General features: G+C 36.6%; 1 protein-coding gene and 1 pseudogene across 18 annotated transcripts in view; both read left to right on the forward strand.

The window, feature by feature from the left end:
- The window catches only part of LOC100397783 (elongation factor 1-alpha 1 pseudogene), a 189,581-nt pseudogene extending 184,224 nt beyond the window's left edge, over positions 1–5,357 (forward strand). The window contains exons 3-4 of the transcript XR_013524182.1: positions 2,986–3,058; positions 3,239–5,357. The product of XR_013524182.1 is annotated as an elongation factor 1-alpha 1 pseudogene (transcript). The remainder of the gene's footprint in view (positions 1–2,985; positions 3,059–3,238) is intronic.
- TPK1 (thiamin pyrophosphokinase 1) overlaps positions 1–27,188 on the forward strand; it is a 398,562-nt gene that overhangs the window by 186,838 nt on the left and 184,536 nt on the right. For all 17 annotated transcript variants that reach the window (XR_008473454.2, XM_054237592.2, XM_054237593.2 and 14 more), the window contains one exon: positions 2,986–3,058. Coding sequence is in view for 16 of the 17 variants with exons in the window: in XM_054237592.2 (XP_054093567.1) it covers positions 2,986–3,058 (73 nt within the window). In the remaining variant the exon portion in view is untranslated. The remainder of the gene's footprint in view (positions 1–2,985; positions 3,059–27,188) is intronic.

Below are 27,188 nucleotides of genomic sequence, written 5' to 3' on the forward strand. Positions count from 1 at the left end.
GGTAGATTGCAAACATTTTTTCCCATTCTGTTGGTTGCCAGTTCACTCTAATGATTGTTTCTTTTGCTGTGCAGAAATTCTTAAGTTTAATTAGGTCCCATTTGTCTATTTTGGCTTTTGTTGCCAATGCTTTTGGTGTTTTAGTCATGAAGTCCTTGCATATGCCTAAATCCTGAATGATTTTGCCTAGGTTTTCTTCAAGGGTTTTTATGGTGTTAGGTCTTATGTTTAAATCTTTAATCCATCTGGAATTAATTTTAGTGTAAGGTATAAGGAAGGGGTCCAGTTTTAGCTTTCTGCACGTGGCTAGCCAGTTTTCCCAACACCATTTATTTATTGTCAGAATCAATATGTAATTTGGAAACTGCCAAATTGGTTCTAGAGATCTGAGAGGCTAAAATTTGGAGAGCAACATAGTTGGTCTCCCCAGGATGTTACTTGGACCAGCAGCGACCCAGAGTCCTAATTTTAAATGGTTGCTTTACTTGGTGAAGTAGATTGGATCCAAAGACAAATGCCTTTGACATCTTGGATTTCAGTTCCTCAGAAAGGGTAATGAGGATATTAGAAGGATAATTTCTTATATTCCTTCCAGCCCTAATATTTTGTGATTCATTTGAGTATTAATTTGCATGCAGTTGAATGGTGACGGGTGGCAACACTGCAAAGAAACTTTTAAAATAAATGAATTTATACAAGAGAAAATAAAGAGAAAAAAACGTAATAGTCTATTTTTGGTCCTATGAGGGGTAAGGTATAAGTTATTTACCTAAATAGGTATAAAATGAAATTAAAAGTACTAGATATATGCAGGGGAAGTTTCCAGGAAGAAAGCTTATGGGAAGATGTTAATTTAAACACTGGGTACTTACATTTACTTTCCATTTCTACCTTTTTCTGAAATTAGCTATAGTCTTTTGCATATAGTTGGTGTTGAGTGAATATTTGCGGAATGAATTGACTAATAAAAATATTGTTGGGTGTAGTTCATCCAAGCTGAGGAGTTTATGTGGCCCAGATCTTTGTGGTAACTCAAAGAAGAGGTGGCCCAATACAGATCAGTTAGATTAAGTTTGACCTCACAAATAATATTTTCAACTGAGTCAAGAATCTTACAAAAAGAAGAATTGCCTGAACCCAGGAGGCGGAGGTTGCGGTGAGCCGAGATCACGCCATTGCACTCCAGCCTGGGTAACAAGAGCGAAACTCCGTCTCAAAAAAAAAAAAAAAGAATCTTACAAAAAGAAATTGTGCTAAAGGACAAGGTTAGTATTTTTTCCCCTACATTTTGTCTTTTAGTTTTATCCCGAACTCACACATCAGGTTTTCTGACAGAGATTTGTCGTAACATTAGTCCCCTTTGCAACTCCCGCAATGAGAGCCAGGTCCATTTTCCACTGCTGGTAGTTGCTTACCCATAGGTGAAGGATAAGGCAATGTGTGTATGTGCTTTTAATTTTTCTTATTAAGTAGAATATACAGCTGTGTTTCTCTCCTCTTGGAAGGGTTTCCTTAGACATTTTCTGTATCTGAATCCTAACCCCTTTGGTATATATTAGTAAAATGTCTCCAGGAGCCAGATAACCCCTGTGTTTTATTTATTATGACATAGAGTTTTCTTCAAGTTCTGGGGCTTCACCTTTCTTGAAATGTAATACCTAGAAATATAACACTGCAGTCTTCTTTAGCTATGGACCTGTTCATCAGATAACAATGTGGTCCCCTTGAGAAGACCTAAGAAGTTTTAGTATTTTGAATGAAAGCAATTAACTAGATAAATAGTTACAGTTTTAATTCTCATGGCATGTGAAGGGTAGAATGTTTTTACAGGAAGTGAAAGCAACCATTCCCTTTGTATCATATACATTTCTGAGGCTTAGCAGGCTAGGTGATTCTTCGGGAGTACTGAGAAATTCAGGGACGTTTTATTTCTCTGCAAGTAGGTGTTTTAACTGGGAAGAAATTCTACCAGGTCATGTAAATATTTTATGTAAAAAACAGTAAATGATGGCTTATGTATAATAGATGGAGTAAGGTATGCTTTCTAAAATGACTTAAGAAAAAACATCGCAGGGAAAAAATAAGGCAATTGTATTATTATTAGAAAGCACATCTGGGAATCTCTCCCTATATTTAACAACCTTGACTCTTATAGTATTTCAGACTTACCTAAAAGATTTCTGTTTCTAGACATATGTCAATAGAATACTTGGAAATGTCTTTGAACTGACTCTTTCTTGGCACAGAATGTCACCAAGAATCCTCATGATCATTTGTTCTATTCATATCTGTTGAAAGTTCTGAACTTGTGTGAGGGTACAATAATGTAAAAACTTGTACATGTATAGGAGGTAATATGCAAAGGTGATGAATATTTCTGTTAGGATTTTTTAAACCAATAATCTTTAATTTTTGATCTATTTGTTTAAAAAGATAAGTATTCTCTGACATTGTGACTGTGTTGATTAATTGGTTGGATACTTTTTGTTTGCCTCAGTCATTGAAACCAAGAGTGTATAGTATAACATCCTATGCTCTCTAAAAGTAGTTTCTGCGTTTCTGGTTTTGTTCTGAGTACATTGCTTTTCTCTTTGGTCCTTATAATCACAGTTTTATTTTTTATTTTTAAAATTAGAGATAGAGTCTTGCTGTGTCACCCAGGCTGGAGTGCAGTTACACTGCCATGGATTACTATATCCTCGAACTCCTGGGCTCAAGTGATCCTCCCAGTGCAGCCTCCCAAGTACCTGAGACTACACGTGTGCACTATCATGCTTAGCTAATTTTTCAATTGTTTTGTAGAGATAGGGTCTTGCTGTGTTGCCCAAGCTGGGCTTGAACTCCTGGCCTCAAGCACTCTTCCTGCTTCAACCTCTCAAAGTGTAGGGAATATAGTTGTAAGCCATTACACTCGGCTACAGTTTTAAAGTTTCAAAAGTAAATAGAAATAACTTGTCAACTTACTTGATTTACTGTTTCTTCCAGCTTTTTGCCTGAATTCATCAGTGGAGACTTTGATTCTATTAGGCCTGAAGTCAGAGAATACTACGCTACTAAGGTAAATTATAAACACTTTTTTATTCAAGATTTTTCTCATTTGGTTGCTTTCTCTATGTTGTTTCCAATTTTCGTGGTATATAGGAAGGGATTGATAAACTCACTAGTTGGTTACTTTTTATAATTTTTTTATTATAGCAATTGTAATATACATTCAAAACAGAAACTTATGCTTTTTCAGAATGGGTTTGCTGCCAGAACACAGGTGTCATGAAAACTATCCCTAAAAGCCAAAATGACAAAGGAAAAGGCTCATGTCAACATTGTTGTCATTGGTCACGTATATTCGGGCACGTCCACCACTACCAGCCATCTGATAAATAAATGTGGTGGCATCGACAAAAGAACCATTGAAAATTTTGGGAAAGAGGCTGCTAAGATGGGAAAGGGCTTCTTTAAGTATGCCTGGGTCTTGGATAAACGGATAGCTGAGCATGAATGTGGGATCATCATTGGTATCTCCTTGTGGAAATTTGAGATAGCAAGTACTATGTGACTATCATTGATGCCCCAGGACACAGAGACTTCATCAAAAACATAATTACAGGGACATCTCAGGCTGACTGTGCTGTGCTGATTGTTGCTGCTGGTGTTGGTGAATTTGAAGCTGTTATCTCCAAGAATGGGCAGATCCAAGAGCACGCCCTTCTGGCTTACACACTGGGTGTGAAGCAACTAATTGTTGGTGTTAACAAAATGGATTCCACTGAGCTACCCCACAGCCAGAAGAGATATGAGGAAATTGTTAAGGAAGTCAGCATTTACATTAAGAAAATTGGCTACAACCCTGACACAGTAGCATTTGTGCCAATTTCTGGTTGGAATGGTGACAACATGCTGGAGCCAAGTGCTAATATGCCTTGGTTGAAGGGGTAGAAAATCACCTGTAAGGATGGCAGTGCCAGTGGAACCCACTGCTTGAGGCTCTGGATTGCAGCCTACCACTGACTAGTTCAACTGACAAGCCCTTGCGCCTGCCTCTCCAGGAGGTCTATAGAATTGGTGGTATTGGTACTGTTCCTGTTGGCCAAGTGGAGACTGGTGTTCTCAAATATGGGATGGTGGTCACCTTTGCTCCAGTCAACATTATAACTGAAGTAAAATCTGTCAAAATGTACCATGAAGCTTTGAGTAAAGCTCTTCCTGAGGACAATGTGGGCTTCAATGTTGAGGATGTGTCTGTCAAGGATATTTGTCGTGGCAACGTTGCTGGTGACAGCAAGAACGACCCACCAATGGAAGCAGCTGGTTTCACTGCTCAGGTGATTACCGTGAACCATCCAGGCCAAATCAGCACTGGCTGTGTCCCTGTACTGGATTGCCACAGGGCTCATGTTGCATGTGAGGTTGCTGAGCTGAAAGAAAAGATTGATTGCCCTTCTGGTAAAAAGCTAGAAGATGGCCCTAAATTCTTGAAGTCTAGTGATGTTGCCATCGTTGATATGTTTGTTAAGAGCTTCTCAGACTATCCACCTCTGGGTCACTTTGCTGTTCATGATATGAGACAGACAGTTGCTGTGGGTATCATCAAAGCAATGAACAAGAAGGCTGCTGGAGCTGGCAGGGTCACCAGCTCTGCCCAGAAAACTCAGAAAGCTAAATGAATATATTCCCTAATACCTGCCACCTTGGTCTTAATCAGTGGTGGAGGAAGAACCGTCTCAGAACTGTTTTTTTTAATTGGCCATTTAAGTTTAGTACTAAAAGACTGGTCAGTGATAACAGTGCATTCAGAAGGAAAAGAGAATGTTTCAAGGATCACTATGGTTTTCTTTTTTGAATGTGGCAATTTTAAGTTAATGGTTTTTTAAATCAGTACTTTTTAATGGAAACAGCTTGACCAAATATTTGTCACAGAATTTTGAGAACCATTTAAAAAGTTTAATAAGAAAAAAAGAAAAGGAAACTTACAAAGTGACAAGTTACAACACAATATTGGGGAAATTTTATCACCATCATATAAAAATTAATCCTTTAAACATATATATTTAAAAATAGCTTATAATTTATATATGCTCATTTAATAATACACAATTGTTGCCTATATCCTCATTATTATGTATTTCTCATGGATCATTTTAACTTCATTTAATGGATGTGCCTTATTTCACTTAGCCAATTCCAAATTAATGTACATTTCAGGTGTGCATTTTTTTTTGCTTTGTAAACTCTGCTAAAATCAAATGAATTTTTATAAAAATGCATAATTATATATTCATAGGAATTTAGAACCAACATTTTTCTTTAACGTTTAGTTTTTTTGAAATTACTCTGGAATAAAACTGTTTGCTACAACTTGAGATTGATAATCAGTATCTTTTTAAAAGGTGTTAATTTTCTCAATATTTTGCAAATTTTTCAAAGATCTTTGCCATGTAAGAACATATAAATGATCTGATTGAGAATTATGTAAGTTACAAATATGGGAGTGCATTAAAGTAACCAATAATTCAAGGTCTCAGTGGTTTTAAAAGACAATGAAGAGTTTTTCAAATAAAATTTATAGCATTAGTAATTCTTCTAACCACAACACCATCATCTGTGTTTAATTCTAAACTGGCATTAGCAAAGTTACACATTTTTTAAAAAGTTTATCAGGTATTGAAATCACAAAACTTTAAATTTTTCATGAGGCTTGGGGAGAGATAATTCAAAAAAGAAGAGAAGAAACCTTTCTCAGAAAGGAAAGAGGGAAGAAAAAGGTAGGAAAATGTAAAGAAAGAGGAAAAATGAAACATGATTCTAGGTGGGAAAACAGAGGTGCTATACTTATAAAGTATGGCTTGTTATGATATGGAAATTCCGGGGCTGGCAGTGAATGCAGGTCTCCGTACATTCCATCTGCCCACCAGCTGATCAGACTTCCCTCAGCAAATGAAGACTGTTCCCAAGTCAGTGTTTGATATTCATGCTCAATTACTTTAACATTGGCATGTTCCTACTCATTCCCCACAGTCTCACTTCTCATTAACTCCATACCTCAACCTCCTTGGGATGGAAAGCCACAGCTTTGCTTACAATGCAGAGTTTTACAAATGCATAGATATTAATCATATTTTCAGGAGCAGAAGAAACAGTGAGAGAGGCAGGGACAAGCAGACCCAACAAGTTGAAGATCTGGTCAGGTGTGACGCCTCTCCTCCTTCTTTAATGCTGCTGGCTTGCCAAAATCAGAAGCACCAGACTGATCACTCCTCTCGAAGATAAGGAAATAGGGGAGGCCAGCCTTTTTATTTCTATAGGCAGTAAAATGAGGGTCAAGGATAGAGGAAAATTTTGAGTTAATGCCCCTTGATGAATTTCTCTTATATTTCCTGCTTCACTTTATTTTAACCTTAAAAACTAAATTATATTTGTTAAGGTTTAGTTTCTAAAGTAAGATTTAGCTCAATCTTCTAATCTTGAACTGCATAGTTCTAGGCTGATGCAGTACAGTCCATTTTCTTCATGTGTCAATGAGTATTGAACTCACTGCTTTGAACTTTTAGGCCAAGTTCCCAGAGGGCACAGATGATGCCTTTTATATAGTTAATGTGCCCTGTAGAGCACATGGTGAGTGTTTGGCTCTAGTTTTAATAATGATGATAATTACAAGTTAATGCAACATTACACACAATTCGTATAAGCCATTATCCCCAACTTAAACAGGCTTTACACTGCTCTTTCACAATTGAAAGGTAGTTATCTTCATTTTCAAATACACTCCCTCCCTACCTGATCTGGGTTTGCAGTGAAGGTGAAACTGGGGATCTAATACAATGAAGAAATTTTAAATGCCAAAATTTTGTTAAAATCAAAAAGTGGATTGTGTAGCCAACATTTATTCATACAAAATGTTTAGCCTGGCAGCTGGTATACAGTCCTTAATTTACTCTATAAAATCCTTATTTTCAGGCAACATCTTGGTGCTTTCCCTTTTGCCTGTTTGAGTTCCTCTGCCTGGTTCACTACTATTAACTCAGAATGAGGAATATCTTACTGATGTTCCTCTTTTTATTTAATTTTTCATTTTTCTGGGTCAGTCATTGCTTCTTTGATTCAAAGCTAAAATCACCTGCTCGGTCTTCTTAATTATTCCATCTATTATGCCTACCACCAGGTTAATTTTCTGAGAACTTTAGAAGAAGCTAGGCTCTCTCATCTAAGTCCTGATATTCTTTCATTACTGTATTCTGTGGAGTCTTCAATGGATTTAGGAAAGGGAACTTTAAACATGTTTCCTTCATATTTAGGGGGTTAAGGAACTAGGTGCAGGATTTAGCTAATGCCTTAAAAAATTACATATTAATTATTCTGTAATTTAGACTTAGATATAATATAGGCAAGTTTTTAGTATGTCTTTTTTTTTGCACTACCAGTTAGTATTTTGGCATTCCAGAAAGTGTTGCTGTCAACACAAGGCCATGTTCCAGAGGGCATGCTGAAAACAACCCTAGTCTTAAGTCAGGAATAGGACTCTCAGTCCAAGTTCTGATTTTATCTTCTCTGTTAATCCTTCCAAGTCCTAGAACATGGCATCAAGAATAGTGCAACAACATTCCCAAAGACTCATTGTAGCTGTATTTATGAAGGCAAGCTTGATTAAGGAAATACATTGAACCCCTGTATGTTTGGTGAATGAGGCTAGCAGAAAGGGTGAGTCAATGCTGAACCACAGACTCTCTGCTGCAGAGATAATAAGATAATTCCAGGTCTCCAGGTAATTCCAGCACTATAAACTGGAGGAGTGGAGAAAGAAATGTAGGCAGATTTTTTTGTCTCCTGTCTTTCCTTGTATCCTTTTTCCTCTTGGGAAAGATAAGAGTTTTTAAAAGGAAATTGCATGAAATATTGACGACTATATCTTATTAAACCAATATTTTTGATAGTATTTTCCCATTGTCATTGAATACTTGCATGACCATACCCACATTTTTGAGGACCAGGGGGAGTATATCTAATCTTTAAAAACCAATGCTCCCTTTTATAAATATAAAATGCTATAAATATTACATACAGTAGCAGAAAATGTCTGGTCGTTTTACATTTTATCATAATGGCTATTTCCTATATAAATGTGTTTCAGTTACATATTAGGGAATTGGGGTTTAAATATAACTTTCTCAGTCAGAATAATTGGAAATTGTCATCTGGTTGACATTTGAATAGAATGTCTGATTTTTGATAAATGGATTACTGATGATATGCAGAAAATGCTTGTATTTTAATTCCAATTTAAAGAGGACACTGATTCTTAGTGGGGAGGGCGGGTTATCAGGTGGAGGGTATAGTCAAGTGTGGATATCAAATAATACTTAATCTTGGCTATTAGGAGTGTGCATTTTAGTTTTTTTAGGCTTTTATAAGTAATAAAGTGATTTTTTTCTCGGACTAAGTGAAAATATACATTTGCATTTTTAGTTTGCACATAGGAAAGTTGAAAGTCTTACCACCACATGTGAAATTAAATCATAGTTTTACCTCCCTTTCTCATGTGCTTACAGTAATGATCTAATAATGGCATACATGTAAAGTTCTCTGGAAATAATAATGCACTGTTTTAATATAAGCTGGTAGTATTTTATTTTACTTTGTAAAATTGTTTGCTTAAGACCTTTTTAATATTTTATTGTTTCTCAGTAACACTGTTTTTTAAAAAATATTTCCAAACAGTTCATCTTTGTAAGTGCGTAGGTGTAATTCATAATCAGAATTGCTTAGGATATCCTTTTGAATTTGATAAGGCCTCAGATTTGATTCTATTTACATTTCACAGAATCTCCAGTTTAAAACATCTCCATTGATCCACCTGATATCATGAATCTTATTATTTTCTACTCTTAGCTGTGTCTGTTTTTCAGTTCTTCTCAGCCACATGCCAACAACTTTCAGATGAAAAATTAATTAATTGAGAGAAAATGACAAATGGGACTGTGAGAAATTGTGAACAGTTAGTAAGTTTGACTATTATGCCAAACAGAGGGAACTATACAAAATATATGAAGCTCAACTCAATTTTTTGATGTATTTCTTTACAAATGTAAACAAAATGAAACAAAGCCTGGAGTGTAATAAATTTTTAGGCTTAAGCATGAAGTCTAATTAACATATGCTGAGATATAAAGGCTTTGCTAAGGGAATTATAGACAGGCAGTTTCCCTTGACAACTGAGTGACAGGTTCTTCACTTTATATTCCTTAAACTGGCTGTCTAACCCTTATTAGCATCTCACCAAGGGAATGATGAGACTGCCAGGGGAACATTATGTGAAACTATCTCTTGAATATGCCTTAATTCTTATGCCTGCCTCAGTCGTAGTCCTTTCAAATTGACTTTATTGCCATCTATGTTTTTTGAAGCTTGTTTTGTTTGAATTTGTTTAACATACTGAAGGCTTTCAGAAAGGGCTAGACTTTGCCCTTTACATTTAAGAACTCCCAAGTGAGGCAGACAGGCCCCCCAGAGGCATCTGCCTGCCTCTCCTCATTCCTCTGATGTTACACTCTGTGTTCTCCAGGGCCTCTGTGACTCTCTCTTCTTTCATTTTTCCGACTCATGGGATTCTTCCTCCTCCTAAACCAAGTATGACAACCTAAAAAATAATAACCAAGTATTTTTAGTGCTTAAAATATGCCAGATATTTGTATATGCACTTTCATTTATGAATTCAAATTCCCCATCTGGAAGTGGTGGTTACTCCCTTGTTTGTAGTTTTTTGCAGAAAACTAGAAATTGAGATAAACAATTCTACCATCATTTTCCGCCTTTTCACAGTTAACACGTGAACTTCTGGAATCTGAAGTCTGTGGTCATTCATCCTGGTATCCCTAGTGATTAGTAGGTTCAGATTGAAGTTTATATGAAGCAGGTGTCCAATCCTTTTCGAACTAGAACAGCAAAGCACTGGTCCTGCTTTGCTTCATATAAAAAAGATTTCTGTGATCAAGTGATTTTGCGAAATTTGCCATTTTGTATGCCATTTTGGAAACCCACTGTGCATGTATGTAAGTCTAACAACAATCTAATTTTCCCTTAATGTTTCTCAAATGTATTTGGCCCCAGAACATTTACTCTTTACCCACCACCACCTGTTTTAATATATTCGTTTTGAACTAGGCTAAAATGTATTTAGATTCTTATGAGCTCCTTTCACTTGTTCAGAAACTTTTCAAGGAAATTCATCCATTAAAAAAAAAGACTAACCAACATACCCTTGAAAATAACAAAAAGGGGGGATTTTTAGGGTAGTGAAAAACATGCTGTATGATATTGCAGTGGTGGATGCATGTCAGTATACATTTGTCCAAGTCTCTAAAAGGTGCAACTCCGTGAGTGAACCCTAGTGTAAACTGTGGACTTCGGGTGACTGTTCATCAATTGTAATAAATGTACTGCTCTCGTGCAGGATGTTGTTGACAGGCGAGGCTCTGCATGTACAGGGGCAAGGGATATTTGGGTTATCTCTGTACCTTCCTCTCTATTTTGCTGTGAACCTACTATAAAAAAAGTAGGTCCTAAGGAAAAAAAGAAGATTTGCAAAGGTGCTCTTAGGACAATAAATCAACTTTGACAACCACAAAATAACCAAATATGTTTAATGCTTAAAATATGCCAGATGTTTTTATACACACTTTCATTTATGAATTCATTTAACCCTTGACAGACTTTATTGTGTTAGAACTATTGTTACTCACATTTTACAGTTAAATGGAGGGACAAAGAGACTGAATGACTTGTTTAAGGTTACATAGCTAGGAAGTGGTAGAAGTGGGATTCAAACAGGCAGTTTACCCACAGAACTCAGGCTGTTTTCTATACACTGTGCTGAGGCAGGAGAATAGGGTCTGGAGGCATGGAATCTAAGGCTAATTCATGCTGATTTCCTAGAACTAAATCAAAAGGAAAACCCCAACTTTTCACACATAAGAAACAAAAGGGTTGGAGGCTACTCCCTTTGAAACCCTCTCATTTTTTGCGCAGCAGATAGAAAATTGAAAGAACCTCTGATTGGCTGCAGAATCAACCAATCAGACGTTTGCATAGGAGTGTAACTTTGTAACTTTTCTGCAACCAATCAGACGTTTGCATAGCAGTGTAACTTTGTAACTTTGCTTTAGCCTCCAATTGGTTTCTTCTGCAACCAGTCAGACTGATTCCAGGCCAAATCTTTGTTTGCATGGAAGCAGAACTTTGTAACTTCACTTTAGCCTCTGATTGTTTGCTTTCTACAACCAATAAGACATTTACATAGGGTGTAACCTTTGGAACTTCACTTCAACCTCTGATTGGTTCCCTTCTGCAACCACTTAGACTGATTGTGGGCCACTACTTCGTTTGTATGGGGTGTACACCAAGTGGCCAATGGGAAACCTGTAGAAGATATTTAAAACCCAGATAATTCTGTAACTGGGCTCTTGATGTTTCTGTGTGCATCCAGACTCAGAAATCTGTTCTTGGTCTGGGTATCATCCGTTTAAAACCACTAGGAATATGTCAAAGGAGTAATTAGCCCTCCACCAGGGCTCTTCACCAAGTCTCTCCAGAAAGTACGTGGAGCCGCTGAGCATAGGGGCTGAGGGCTGGCGCGGAGGCTCATGCCTGTAATCCCAGCACTTTGGGAGGCCGAGGCAGGTGGATCACGAGCTCAGGACATTGAGAACATCCTGGCTAATACAGCAAAACCCCGTCTCTACTAACAATATGAAAAATTAGCTGGGCCTGGTTACACGCATCTGTAGACCCAGCTACTCAGGAGGCTGAGGCAGGAGAATCACTTGGACCTGGTAGGCAGAGGTTGCCACTGCACTCCAGCGACAGAGCAAAGCTCCATCTCAGAAAAAAAAAAGGGGGCTTATTTAAGCATCCTCATTGTGGAAGAATTTCTTTACCTGTTTGTTTTGGTGTTCCTAAAGACCACTCCAGGTTTGGTGATTCACAGAGAGGACTTAACATGTAGTTGTGTTCAAGGCCATGATTTATAACAGCAAAAAGATGTAAAGTAGAATCAGCAAAGGGAGAAGATGTATGGAGCATAGTCCTGAGAAGACCAGTCACCAGTTCCAGTGATTAGTAGAGTCACACCGAATATGCTTAGTTGAATTGTGACATCTGTGAGGTGTTGTCACTGGGAAGTTCATTTGAGACACAGTGCCCAAAATTTCACTAAGGAATGGTTATATAGGCAGCCACAGTTTCTACATGGCACATACCAAAAATTTAGAGAATTTTTCAGAAGGAAAGAAAGCAGGTGCTCAGTGTAAATCATGTTATACGAGCAGCCTACACATGGTGAGCCACTGTTATTTAGAGAAAGTTTTCTATCAGTGTAGGGTTGGGCATGGTGGCTCATGCCTATAATCCCAGCACTTTGGGAGACTGAGGAGGGAGGATCTCTTGAGGTCAGGAGTTTGAGACCAGCCTGGCCAACATGGCAAAACCCCATCTGTACTAAAAATACAAAAAAATTGGCCAGGCATAGTGGCACACACCTGTGATCCCAGCTAATCAGAAGGCTGAGGCACGAGAATCTGAGACAGAGGTTGCAGTGAGCCAAGATTGTGTCACTGAACTCCAGCCTGGGAGACAGAATGAGACTCTTTCTCAAAGAAAGAGAGTTTTCTATCAGTGTAGAAACTATATACAATCCAGGTTTCCTGATGTCAGCCAAAGGCCAGTCTTGCAAGCAGGCCATTTTAAGGACAGCCATCTCAACAAGCCTGCTATGCTGAGTTTTCCTTGTACTGTCTTTCACCCAGAAGTCTGGCTCGGGTTTTAGGAAGAAAGCCATCATTTAAAACCCTACGCTGTTCTAAAAAGACATTCAATTTCCATTAACAGAAGGGGTGACTTTCTTGTTTGAAACACTATAGCTTTCATTCAATGCCTTGTTGAAAGAAAAGGTTACCTTACAACACATAGGACAAATAAAGATTATGCTAGATTAGAATGTCTCTTTAAGTTTGGGAAAGAATGGAGAATTGCTACAAGGTTAAACTGCATTTCTTCTTTTCCCTTATACACCATCTAGATTCCAGAAAGAGAATACTAGATTATATTAGGTAGCCTGTTACTTAGAGTTTCTAAGAGTTGAATCATGTGACATTCTTGCCGAAGAAATCATTCCTTGTAGGCTATTTGATGATTTTTTTTTTAAAAAACACCTTTTTAGTTTGAAAAGTATAAATGTTTCTAGAAACCTGGTAAATAAAAGGAACAGTCTGCCACAGTATACTTTATACAATGAAGAAGAAAGTGGGAATTAGTTATTTTGTGATTATATCTCTGCAGGGAAAAAGATGATGTTCATACCTGTATCAACGAAAAGAGATCTTGTAGATTTCAGTTTGCTTTATGGTACTATTCCCCTTCTTAGCAAATTTGAGAACAAGTCTGAGCTAATTTTAGATCTGTGTCTTTGGTTATTCAGAGTCTCTGTCATTTTGCTGTATGCCTGCTGTGTCCTTAATCTGGCAGGCAGTTTTTAATTACAGAGTTCCAGTCATTCCATTTAATGAATGATTATGGACTGTTACTATTAAAACTTGAATATGTTCAATTTCTTCAAGACTCTTGAAAATACACCCCCCGAGTATTTTTAAATGTGTAACTTACATACTGATGAGAAGAAAGGCAATGTCAGCAATGAATAGGGGAACATAAAGGAGCTAACGTGTTAAAACTCAGTAAAACTTTTACCATTGCTTTTTTGCTAAAGACGTTCCATGTCAATATGCCAATATGAAGGTATAGGAAGTCATACTTCATGTTTTCAGAGCCAACTTTAAAGATGGTCTTTGATATCTTCTTACCTCATTTACTTTACCTTATTGATTGATAACTAATTTTTCCTCTGAGCATATTCATTTCTTTTCATACTGTCCATTAGCCACTCAGCCCTCAACTGAAAGAACCACTTCCCATCATGCTCCAGAATTATCTTAACTTTCTCTTTCCTTCTCCGCCAATGGAAATCTTTTCCTCAATGAAACTGATTTCTGTTTCCTATTAAGGAACAAGAAAATCAATTAAATTAATTAACAGCAGGAAATCCATGATGAATTGTGTCTCCTAAGATTATATTTTAAAAGGATGAAGTGTTTACCTGTATATATTACTAATAGGAATATATATTTTTACAGCTTTCCTAGAAAGTACTCTGGCATCAAATATCAAGGAATCTGAAAATGCTCTCACAATTTTCCCAGTGATTTTATTTCTAGAATTCAAATCTAAAAAAAAAAACAGAACCAAACATGTATACACAAAAATATTGATTATAATAGTATGTTTAAAAGAAAAAGTCAACCTATGTCATAAATGTATTAATAAATATAATGATAATATAATGAGTTGAAGAAGAAGGAAAAAGGGATAGATAAGCATTCATTGCCCATTTTCAGGAGGCTGCAAAAACCATGTAGACTTCTAAGTCTTCAGAAATAGCATGGTCATGCGGGGTCATCATGTCTGCCTAACAGCTAATGGATGTTCAGGTATTTAAAACTAGAGAATAATAACTAAATAAATGTTTCTATAAATTATAAAGGCATTTTTCTGCTTAATTTTACCCAAATATCAAAAGTTTAATTAAGCAGAGTATTAAGCAAGGTACGAAGCATGATCGGTTCCGATCCCACATGGTGTTCTTATCAATTGTGTGACCTTGGACAAGTTATTTAATCTCTGGAACTACAGTATGCATATTTTAAAATGTGAGAATTACACTTACCTTATAAGGTCATTATAGGGATTCAGGAATGTAATTCATGTAAAGTGGTTCATATCTCATATAATACTAAATGTACTCAAATGTTCTTATTAATGTTACCCATTTAGCGAGGAAGATGGTTAATTGTCAATAGATCACAACCTTTAAGATTGGATACTTTAAAGTTTATCTCATTTTATCAGAGAATTAGGCTATATTTTGTTGGAGAATTTTAGTTTATTGAAAAGAATCTTAGATTTTATTAACTATATACATTGTATTTAATTATACTAGATAAGGGTCTATATGCAAGTCTCTGGAAATAAATTTTTAAAATTGATGTGCATGAAACCTAGGAGGAAATAGCACTTATGAGTTCCTAACCTTATAAACTCAGTCCATAAAGTTACAGTAGATATCTCAGAGCCCCATAAAATCTTTCATGATAATTTGCCCAAGTGTTTTCTGTCCTGAGTAAATGGATGGGTACTAAATTATGACTTGACCTAAAATGAATAAGCTAATAGCAAACTTGGGAATGTTTTCACCAGACATAACTCCTTGCCTCTTGTTTTATGAAGCCAAGTCTCTCTGGATGTAGTACATGAAATAATTAATATGCTGTTACATTTTTTTCAAAGGATCTGTTTTCTTTCCCATTTAAGAATTTTAGAGGAGTAAGCATAGTATAATCTGATAGGTTTTATGTGTGTAAAATATAAAAATTCATTAACCTATCTTAGTTAAATTATTGGCAAACAGTAAATTATGTAATTGAGAATGACAGTCTAATAGCTTTTGCATTGGTCTTTTGAAATTCGGTTGATTATTGACACTCATTGCCTTGTAATAATTTCTTTCCCTTGTCAGTAAATAAAAAAAAAAATAGTTTGCAAGTATCGACACAAAGCTCTTTGGAGAATATTAATATTCTAGTAAACTTGAGGTGGTCTGCCTGTGTCATCTGCTGTTGCTAAAGATTCTTCCCAGGTTCTGAGGTGAGCATTTGATATATATTCATCACTATGCATCATCTCATTTAATCTTAACAGCAATTTTGATTTTTATATTAGTTTTATTACAGATGGAGCTGTGAGGTTCAGAGAGATTTTTTTTTAATCTAAACCTTTTTCCTCATACTAAATTTCTTATTGTTTGAACCCTCTTTCTTTTTTAAAAATGCCTACATATACCACACTGAACATACACCTATCCCTTTTAGATGATTTGTGATTTTATTGTGATTGGGACCATATATTATGAGCATATATTTTGTTTGCCATAGCTCTAGATGTTGGCAGTATGGAAAATTGAGCTGAACCCTGATCATTCCAGGGCATGTTCTGAAAACCGTTTATTGTTAATTTTTTTGCTAAGTTCCTAATACCAGTTTGTTTTCCTTGCCATTTTGTTTTAATTAAAAAATAAGTTAAAAATTATCCAAACATATTCTGAATTTTTTTCTGTAGTACTTTATACTACTGCATTTGTTAACCTCAGTGAACATGTATATTTCAGTTTTCCTTACTGGATGTTAGTTTTCTTAACATTAATGTATTTTAAACTTAATTGCATATGAAGTGCTCATTTTTGTTATTTTAAGAAGCTGCATTAATTGTGTCCAAATAGAAAAGAGTTATTTAATTTCCTCAAGGAAGCATTATTATATAATGAGTAAAAAACAACAATATTTCATCTCTGTGTGAGACTCATTTTCTGGTTTATATTCATGAGAATACCATTATTTTTATAAGGAAATAAATGGATTTTAATTCAACCATCATTTGTCTAGGCACTAAATGTCTATTGACTTACTGATATGTGTCCATACTATCCTAGTGACTGAGAGTGCAGACGTCAATTTCCCTGTATTCAAGGAGTGCTGTTTACTCTTTCTCCCTGAAGATCCTGTTTTCCCCCAAATAATAGACAAGATTTGCCAGACAAGAATTTTTGCCTGTATATGTGTGAGTTTGAGTTGTACCATTTTTATTTGCTCCATAAGTATCTCTTTGTAACACGGTGTTTCGGTTTTAGTAAGTTTTTTGCCTCTTTCTTCAGTTCCCTCAAACCTGATGAATGATCATGTTGACAATAAGGATTAAATTACCCTATTTGTAATGTTCTGCACCTTTAATATTTGCTTACAAATTTTGTGTTTGTAGACCTTAGGGCATTCACTATTTTAACGTGAACTTACGATATTTCCTTTATCATTGTGAATTATTTCCATTTGTTATTGTTGAACTTGTTATTGGGCTTGTTATGTCTTTTCTTTTTTTTTTTTTTAATTTTTTATTGGATTATAGGTTTTGGGGTACATGAGCAGAGCATGCACGACAGTTGCGTAGGTACACACATGGCAGTGTGCTTTGCTTTTCTTCTCCCCTTCACCCACATTTGGCATTTCTCCCCAGGCTATCCCTCCCCACCTCCCCCTCCCACTGGCCCTCCCCTTTTCCCCCCAATAGACCCCAGTGTTTAGTACTCCCCTTTCTGTGTCCATGTGTTCTCATTTTTCGTCACCCACCTATGAGTGAGAATATGCGGTGTTTCATTTTCTGTTCTTGTGTCAGTTTGCTGAGGATGATGTTCTCCAGATTCATCCATGTCCCTACAAACGACACGAACTCATCATTTCTGATTGCTGCATAATATTCCATGGTGTATATGTGCCACATTTTTCCAATCCAGTCTATTATCAATGGGCATTTGGGTTGATTCCAGGTCTTTGCTATTGTAAACAGTGCTGCAATGAACATTCGTGTACATGTGTCCTTATAGTAGAACGATTTATAGTCTTTGGATATATACCCAGTAATGTCTTTTCAATTCAATTTTTTATTATTTTTGTTATTATTATAGCCAAGTATAATGGAAGATATCTTTATAATGTATTATTTGTTAAAACTTTTTGGCAGATCTCTAGTTTCATATTTAAGTCAAATGAAAGTTTAAGTAAAATTTATATGTGAAAGAAAATTTCTTTTTGTATAACCAGGTTGTTCCCAAATTCTGTCTTTTCTGTGATGCATATATGTGTGTGCACACACATGTGCGTACTTATTATAAAATTTACAAATTTGGTTCCTATTTTACTTAATTTACAGTTGTTTCTGGCTAATTTTCAATTACGCCCTGGGACCATTTAGGTAATACCAAGGATAAAACATTTGCTAAGGTATTAATTCTCTGAGTTTTATGGTAAAATTACATATGTCAGTATAAACTCTTGTCTTGTGCTAAAATGGCTGAAGAAGGTAGAACACCATTGTAATGACAATACTTGATTATCACAGATTTATTACCCAACCTGATAACGAGTTTGCTAATACCAGGCCAACATATCATGTCTTTAGGGACCACGGCCTTACCAATCTGCAGATAATACACTTTTCAGTTTATCTTCCCTTGGCCTCCCAATGTACATAGTCTTTAAATTTTTGGTTGTTAAATTCCTAGATCCTGACCCGGGCGTGACAGGCACAAAACTAAATATTTAACTACCCACCTACTTGTCATTTTCATATCTAAATGCAGATGAAACATTGAAATGAAGAAAGAAGTCATTTGTTAGGCATCTTCTGTTTCAGCCATACCATATGAAAGAATATTTTCTTCATCCATGGGAAGGCTGGTGATAAGAACTGTTTATATTGCAAGCAATAAAAATAAATAGGGTTAACCACACAAAATAAAACAAATATTTATTGTTCACATAACTGAAAAGGATCAAGATGGATTCAGCTTCAGTGAGGCCTGGTGGGCTACTGAAGCAGTCTCCAGGTACCTGATTCCTTATTTTCTTAACTCTTTGACCTGCACTGCCAGCTTCATACTCAAGTGCCACATTGTGGATCTCTGGCTCTGGGCTGTCTTCTTGTGTTGTAGACTGGCTGCCATCTCAACATATCTTTATTCTGAAGAGCAGAAGTCTCTTCCAGGGTTGATACACACATCCCAGCAATTCTTATGCACTCTTTGAACTGAACTGTGGCATGTGCTCAACTCCAAACAATTTGCAGTGGATAAGGGGATAAATTAGGTTGATCATCCTTACCAGTCCTGATACCCCAGAACTGGGTGTCTAATTGTATACCTGAGAGAAGGGCAAAAAATACTCAAAGAAAAATTGGGTGCTAGTATCTAATAAAGAGGAGGAATTCATGCTGGGGATGTAGTATCTTTTTTTTTTTTTTTTTTTAAACCATGTAGAAATACCATTTTCCACAGGGGATATGTTCCAAGATACCTAGTGGGTGCCTGAAACCACAGATAGTACTGAACTCTATGTGCACTCTTGCCCTATGCATACATACCTGTGATAAAGCTTAATTTGTAAATTAGTAAGAGATTAGCAGTAATAACTAATAATAAATAAATGTTACATAAATGTGATCATTCTCTCAAAATATCTGATTATATTATACTCACCTATTTTTGGACAGCTGATGATTGTGGGTAACTGAAACCCTTGAGCACAAAACCGTGGAAAAGGGGAGACTCCTGTACTTGTTCTGGTGAAGTGTTCATTCTAAAACTTGAAGAAAATGGAAGAAATAAAAAGGACACTATCTTCATATTACCATGACAAATTAATCTATTTCAAGTTTCCATTTTAACTGGGAATATATGTTTTGTCTGTTTTTAGCATTGATGTAAGAATGGCTTGCAGTCAGGTGTGTTTATGAGGTGAGGTAGGGTACTGATCAATTCCAGTAGTCCCGCTTTAACATACAGAGGAATGCAAAGTGTCAAAGAATATGATAGGTATTCACAGGTCACCTATTCGAGTTTAGCCTCAAAATCTTTTATTAGCATTCAGGTATTACAAGAATGTTAAACAACATGTTTAATTATTTTTAATTGGAAAAAGTCTTTTATGATTGATTTAGGCTACAAAGAGATTGAGGAGCCAGTTCAGCTGAAAAGCATAGACTATATCTGGTATGTTTTGGCTGTGTTCCCATCCAAAATCTCATCTTAAATTGTAATCCCATAATCTGCACGTGTCAATGGAGAAACCAGGTGGAGGCAATTGAATCATAAGGGTGGTTTCCTCCATGATGTTCTCCTAATAGTGAGTGAGTTCTCATAAGATCTGATGGTTTTGTGTGGTAGTTCTTCCTGCATTTGTTTTCCTCCTGCCATCCTATGAAGAAAGTGCCTTGCTTCTTTGTTGCCTTCTGCCATGATTGTAATTGTAAGTTTCCTGAGACCTCCCCAGCCAAGCTGAACTGTGATTCAATTATGCCTGTTTCCCTCGTAAATTATCCAGGCTCAGGCAGTTCTTTATAGCAGTGTAAAAGTGGACTAATATGATATCTTTGCAGCTTTATAATTTTAGGAAATAACAAAATGTTCCTTTTATCATTGTCAATAGTATCTTTTCACCAAGGTATAATATGTAGAACATGTACTGCTATTCAAACATATGGCATGAGACATCTACATTATAGCAAATATTCATTTATTGAGCAAATATTTACTGAGTGCTTACTGTGTGCTGTTTGAGGTACTCAGGATAAAACAGAAAACAAAACAGGATTAGCTTTGCCTCCATAGAATGTACATCCTGGTATAAAGAGACAATAAATAATATGTAATATGTTAGAAAATGTTATTTCCTCTAGAGAGAACAGAAAATTCTGAGTAGGGTAAGGGTAGTCTTGATAGCCAAGATCAGTCGGGGGTCAGGCAGAGGGAATTGCATGAAGTCACAGTTTTAAATAGGGTGCTCAGGGTGTGCTTCATTAAGAAGGTGAAATTTTAACAAAGATTAGATGAAGGAAAGAAGTTATAGAGCTTTTATACCTATATTTTATTTAGGTCCAACAACTACTTTTTGATATGAATTGTATCCTCTCCATATTTCACATAAGAATCATAAGAAGCCAGGCAGTATAAAATTAGGGAGAGTTGAAAGTTTTCTGGTTCACATAGATTTTGTAAACAATAAAATTGTAGAAAATGAAAGAGAGTTCTTTGTGTGTGGTTGATAAATACGTATAAGTGAAATCTTCAGTTTACGTTGAGGCAATATGGCATGTTTGAGAATGTTTCTGGCAGTTTGAGCATTCTGAATTTCTAGAAAAGAGGAGCAGAGTTTGAAGTGAAAGCTCTTTTGACTTTGTATTTGCACAGCAAGCACATATAGCATGTACATAGCAACATATGCTTAATGTACTTTTTCTTGTGTTATGGTAGACAGACTAGGGATGGAGAAGCCCCAGCCAACTCTTGACATTGTTCTTTCTTTGAGAGATTATTCTATTTAGTCAGCAACTAAATGTGTTCTTCCTATGCCTTTCATTCCTAATTACTTTTTGCCTTTGTTTTAATTTTTATATATTTTCATTTACTTATTAGCCCATTGATTCAACAGATGTTAGATAACTAATATTTTTCTTTAGTAATTATCATTGAGGTCTTGAAATTTTACATTTATTTAATACCTTTATGTCTCATATTATAGATATGCATATATATGTACATATAAAATATGTGGATGATCTAGTGTAGAACCTTCATAAAATATTTATAATTATTAGTGCCATTTTTCTAAGTAAGTTATTCCTCATGAGTTTCAATCCATCTCATACTATAGGTTTCACAGCATGATTTATCTATTTTCTGAATCTTCATTACTTAGAGGATATGGTGTAAGAAAATAATGTTTCTTTTCCTGCTTGTGCATATGATTATTTCTCATATACATGTAGCAGCTTTGAGAATAATGGCTTTGTTGATGAAACTAGAACCAATGGTATTTGAACTGTTTAAAAACTGCAGGAAAATAATTGTAAGTTCTTTGTCATTCTGACATAAATCATCTTGAGAAATTATTTTCTTATTGCAAAAACCACACTCTAATATTTGAAACCTTTTATAATATTTAATGCTTTATGGCATTTTCTTAATAAAATATCTTGATTTTGCAGAATGTTACTTTTTTGATATATGTTCATTTAGTTTGGTTGTGGTTGACAATATGCGTTGTCTTGTACTGATATTCAGATGCCTTGCACTGGGCAGACTGCTAATGTTTTGGTAAAGAACTCTGTTCTCACCTTCCTAGTCAGTATTGGGCTGAGATGTGGACACAGGTGGGGAACACATGCCTATCACCTCTGTGAGTGTTTCCTGAAGCTGAGAGCAATAGTTTTTATGTTACTTGGTATAAATCTGGATCCTAAATAGCTCGGGATTAGTGGAATGGAGATAAGAAATTAAAAGAAAGTACTCTAATTTAAAAGCAACATATGGCCTTACCTATATGATATCAAGAAGGTACAACTAAGACCAGCTACAAAACAATAAAGGGATATATAGTTAAACTTGATATAAGCATTTTATGGAATTTTAATAGAATTATTGCGATATGTAATAGGCTAGTTAGAAATTGGTCACTATAAATTCATAACAGCTTAGTGTGAGGGATAAGGGACTCAAGTTGATCATATACCAAATGTTTAATATATGCTTACTGACATTGACCACTCTCTTTAGTAATAGCAATAAATGACTCTAAAAATAGTAATGAAAGGCTGGATGTTACTCTCTTTAGTAATAGCAATAAATGACTCTAAAAATAGTAATGAAAGTGCTTATGCCTGTAACTCCAGCACTTTGGGAGGCCCAGGCAGATGGATCACGAGGCCAGGAGTTCGAGACCAACATGGACAACATGGTGAAACCCCCATCTCTACTAAAAATACAAAAATTAGGAGTGGTGGCACGTGCCTGTAATCCTAGTTACTCACTAGGCTGAGGCAGGAGAATCACTTGAACCTGGGAGGCAGAGGTTGCAGTGAGCCAAGATTGCACCATTGCACTCCAGCCTGGGCAACAGAGTGAGACTCTGTCCAAAGGAAAAAAAAAGACAAAAGAAAAAAAGAAATTAGTTCATTCTCATGTTAATATGAAGAAATACCTGAGACTGGGTAATTTATAAAGGAAAGAGGTTTAATTGACTCAGTCCACATTGCTTGGGAGACTTCAAGAAACTTACAATCATGGCAGAAGGTCAAGGAGAAGCAGGCACCTTCTAAACAGGGTGGTAAGATGGAGTGAATGCAAGCAGGGGAAATGCCAGATGCTTATAAAACCATCAGATCTTGTGAGACTCACTCCCTCTCACCAGAACAGCACAGGGGAGACCACTACCATTATTCAATTACTTCCTACCAGGACCCTCTCAGGACTTGTTGGGATTATGGAGATTATCATGCAAGATGTGATTTCAGTGGTGATACAAACCATATGATTCTGGCAGGCCCCTCCCAAATCTCACACATTGAAAACACATTCATGCCTTCCCAACAGTCTCCCAAAGTCTTACCTCATTCCAGCATGAACTTGAAAGTTCAAGTGCAAAGTCCCATCTGAGATAAGGTAAGTCCCTTCTGCCTATGAACCTATAAAATCAAAAGCAAGTTAGTTACTCCTAGATATAACGGAGGTACAGGCATTGGGTAAATACACACTTTGCAAATGGGAGATATTGGCCAAAACAAAGGGGCTACAGGTTCCACGCAAGTCCAAAATCCAATAAGGTATTTATTAAACCTTAAAGTTCCAAAATGATCTCCTTGGACTCCACGTCTCATGTCCAGGTCACAATGATGCAACAGATGGGCTCCCATGGCCTTGGGTAGCTCAACACCTTTGGCTTTGCAGGGTATAGCCTCACTCTGAGTTGCTTTCATGGGCTGGCATTGAGTACATGCAGCTTTTCCAGGAGGATAGTGCAAGCTGTCACTGGATCTACCATTCTGGGGTCTGGAGGATGGTGGCCCTCCTCTCATGGCTCCACTAGGTAGTGCCCCAGTTGGGACTCTGTGTGAGGGCTCTGACTCCACATTTTCCCTCTGCACTGCCCTAGCAGAGGTTCTCCATGAGGGCTCTGCCCCTGCAGCAAACTTCTTCCTGGACAGTCAGGCATTTCTGAACATCTTCTGAAATCTGCATTAGAGGTTCCCAAAACTTCAGTTCTTGACTTCTTTGCACCTAGAGGCCCAATTCCATGTGTAAGCCGCCACTTAGAGCTTGGACCCTCTGAGGCAATGGCCTGAGATTTATCTTGTCCCCTTTTAGCCACAGCTGGGACTGAAATAACTAGGATGCCGGGCACCATGTCCTGAGGCTGCACAGAGCAGGGGGACCCTGGACCCAGCACAGGAAACCATTTTCTCCTTCTAGGCCACTGGGCCTGTGTTGGGAGGGGCTGCTGTGAAGGTCTCTGACATGCCTTGGAGATGTTTTCCCCATTGTCATTGGATTAACATTCTATTCTTTGTTACTTCTGCAAATTTCTGCAGCTGGCTTGAATTTCTCCCCCAGAAAATGAGTGTTACTTTTCTATTACATCATCAGGCTGCGAATTTTCCAAATGTTTATGCTCTGCTTCCTCTTGAATGCTGTGCCACTTAGAAATTTCCTCACCTTTGCTCCAGTTCCCGAGAAGTTCCTCATCTCCATCTGACACCACCTTAGCCTGGACTTCATTTTCCATATCACTATCAGAATTTTGGTCAAAGCCATTCAACAGGTCTCTAGGAAGTTCTAAAATTTCCCACATCTTCCTATCTTCTTAATCCTCCAAGTCTCTAGAGTGTTCTAAACTTTCAAACATTTTCCTGTCTTCTGCTGAGTCCTCCAAATGGTTCCAACCTCCACCTTTTACCCAGTTCCAAAGTTGCTTCCACATTTTCAGGCATCTTTACAGAAGCACCCTTCTCCTGGTACCAATTTACATATTAGTCTGTTCTCACACTGCTCTGAAGAAACACTCAAGACTGGGCAATTTATAAAGGAAAAAGCTTTAATTGACTCACACTTTTGGGTTGTTGGGGAGGCCTCAGGAAACTTACAATAATGGTGGATGGCAAAGGCTAAGCAGGAACCTTCTTCACAGGGAGGCAAGATGGAGTAAGTGCAAGCAGAGGAAATGGCAGATGTGTATAAAACCATCAGATCTCATAAGACTCACTCAGTATCATGAGAACAGAGTGGAGGAAACTGCCCCAATGATTCAGTTACTTCCCACCAAGACCCTCTCACAATACATGGGGATTATGGGAACAATTCAAGATGAGATTTTGGTGAGGGCACAGCCAAATCATATCAGAAATGTTTAAGATACACACAAGTATAAATGATTAAATAATAAACCAAATACTTTTGTAAGCATGACACAACTCAATAAATGCTGCCTATACAGTTCAAGATTTCTGTGGCCCTTTCTCATTGTTAAATCTAAAAAAATTTATTCTCTTATATTTCTTAATACTTTAACGAAAGGTACGCTAAATTCTATGTAAATGTGATATGCATGTTTTTAACATTGTGTATATATATGCAGTTATACTGCCTGTGTGATTCTGTAACTCATTAATGTGTCACACATTTATTCTTCTATGAGTTTTTTGTTGTTCATTCATTTTTGTCATAGAATAACTGAGTGTTTAAATATGCCACAAGTTTTTTTGTTAATCTAAGGTATGACAAATGTGTATCAGTGATTTTTACTTGAGTTTATCTGATTACTAGTGAAAATCAACATCCTTTCATGTGCTTGTCTTTTTCTGTTTTGCTAATCTTTAACTTGCCTAATAAAATATTTTGTGTACTTGTTTTCATGGCTCACTGCAGCCTCAACCTTCTGAGCTCAAGCACTTCTCCCACCTCAGCCTCCCAAGGTATCCACCACCATGTTTGGCTAATTTTTTTTTTTTGTAGTGATGGGTTTTTGCCATGTTACCAAGGCTTGCCTCAGATTTCTGCACTCAAGCAATCCTACATGTGTATTGGCTTTTTTATGTGTATTGGTGATATGGTTTGACTGTTTCTCCACCCAAATCTCATTTTGAATTCGCACGTATTGTGGGAGGGACCTAGTGGGCAATAATTGAATCATGGAGCAAGTCTTTCCTGTGCTGTTCTTGTCATAGTGAATAAGTCTCATAAGATTTGATAGTTTTAAAAAGGGGAGTTTTCCTAAATAAGCTCTCTCTTTGCCTGCTGCCATCCATGTAAGATGTGGCTTACTCCTCCTTTCCTTCTGCTATGATAGTGAGGTCTCCCCAGCCATATTGAACCGTAAGTCCAATTAAACCTCTTCCTTTTGTAAATTACCCACTCTAGGGTATGTCTTTAGCAACAGCATGAAAACAAAATACTACAATTAATTGGCTGTTTTAGGTTTGCTGCTCTTTAACTTGCCTATTAAAACATTTTGCCCATTTTTTCATCCAGTTATTTATTCTTTATAGATTTTTACAAATCTTTATGAATTCTGGATAGTAATCTTTTTTTTTTTTAGTTATGTTTGTGGAAAATAACTTCTTACATTTTGAAGCTTTCTTTTTTATTTTATGCATATTGTTTATGGGTGAAAAAAGTTATTAAAGTAGCTGAATTTATCAATTCTTTCTCTTCAGATTTATATTTATTTTTGCACCTCATTTAAAATATCACATACTACCATATGATAATTTGGTATAATACCATAATTTTCTATTTTTAGAAATGTTTTGAGACTTTGCTATTAAGTTTTCAAATGTGTGTATGTGTGTGTCTATTTTTGTCTTCCCCATTCTGTTCAGTTATCTATTTACCAACTATATATTGAACACTTTCTGCGTGCCAGTCACTGTTCTAGTTCCTAAAGACAGCTGTGCTCACACAAGCAAATATCTCTGCTTCTGTGGTTCTAATATTCTACTTACTGTTTCATTTTGCCAATACCCTGTTGTGTTAATTAATTTATATGTCTGAATATCTGGAAAGGCAAGGTCAACTACCTTGTTCTTCTGCGAAAGTACCTTTGCTTTTTTTTTTTTTTTTTGGTCCCTTATTCTTTCATGTCCTTTTTTTTTTTTTTGGCCCCTTACTCTTTCTTGGTCCCATATTCTTTCATCCTGCTGACTTCCACGAAAAATATTGTCGACTTGATAGATGACTTTTATGTTTCTGTCCTTGTAATTCTTTGATACTCTTTCCATGTATATGTGAAAAATTATATTTTAAGACTAATTAGCCAGGTGTGATGGCTCACACCTGTAATCCCAGCACTTTGGGGGCCAAGGCCGTAGAATTGCTTGAGCCCAGGAATTTGAGACCAGCCTGGGTAACATAGGAAAACCCCATCACTACAAAAAAATTAGCTGAGCATGGTGGTACATGCCTGTAGTCCCAGCTACTTGGGAGGCTGAAGTAGGAGGATTGCTTTAGTCCAGGAGGTCAAGGCTGCAGTGAGCCATGATTGTGCCACTGCACTCCAGCCTATGGGACAGAGGAAGACCCTGTCTCCAAAAGAAAAAAAACAAAAAGTATAGTCTGAGAATGGAGCCATTTGTTGGTTCATAACATAATACTTTGTATACTAAAAACACTTTATGGCCGGGCGCCGTGGCTCAAGCCTGTAATCTCAGCACTTTGGGAG

This window comes from Callithrix jacchus, chromosome 11 (assembly GCF_049354715.1).
Source record: "Callithrix jacchus isolate 240 chromosome 11, calJac240_pri, whole genome shotgun sequence".
In the NCBI taxonomy this organism is placed as follows: Eukaryota; Metazoa; Chordata; class Mammalia; order Primates; family Cebidae; genus Callithrix; species Callithrix jacchus.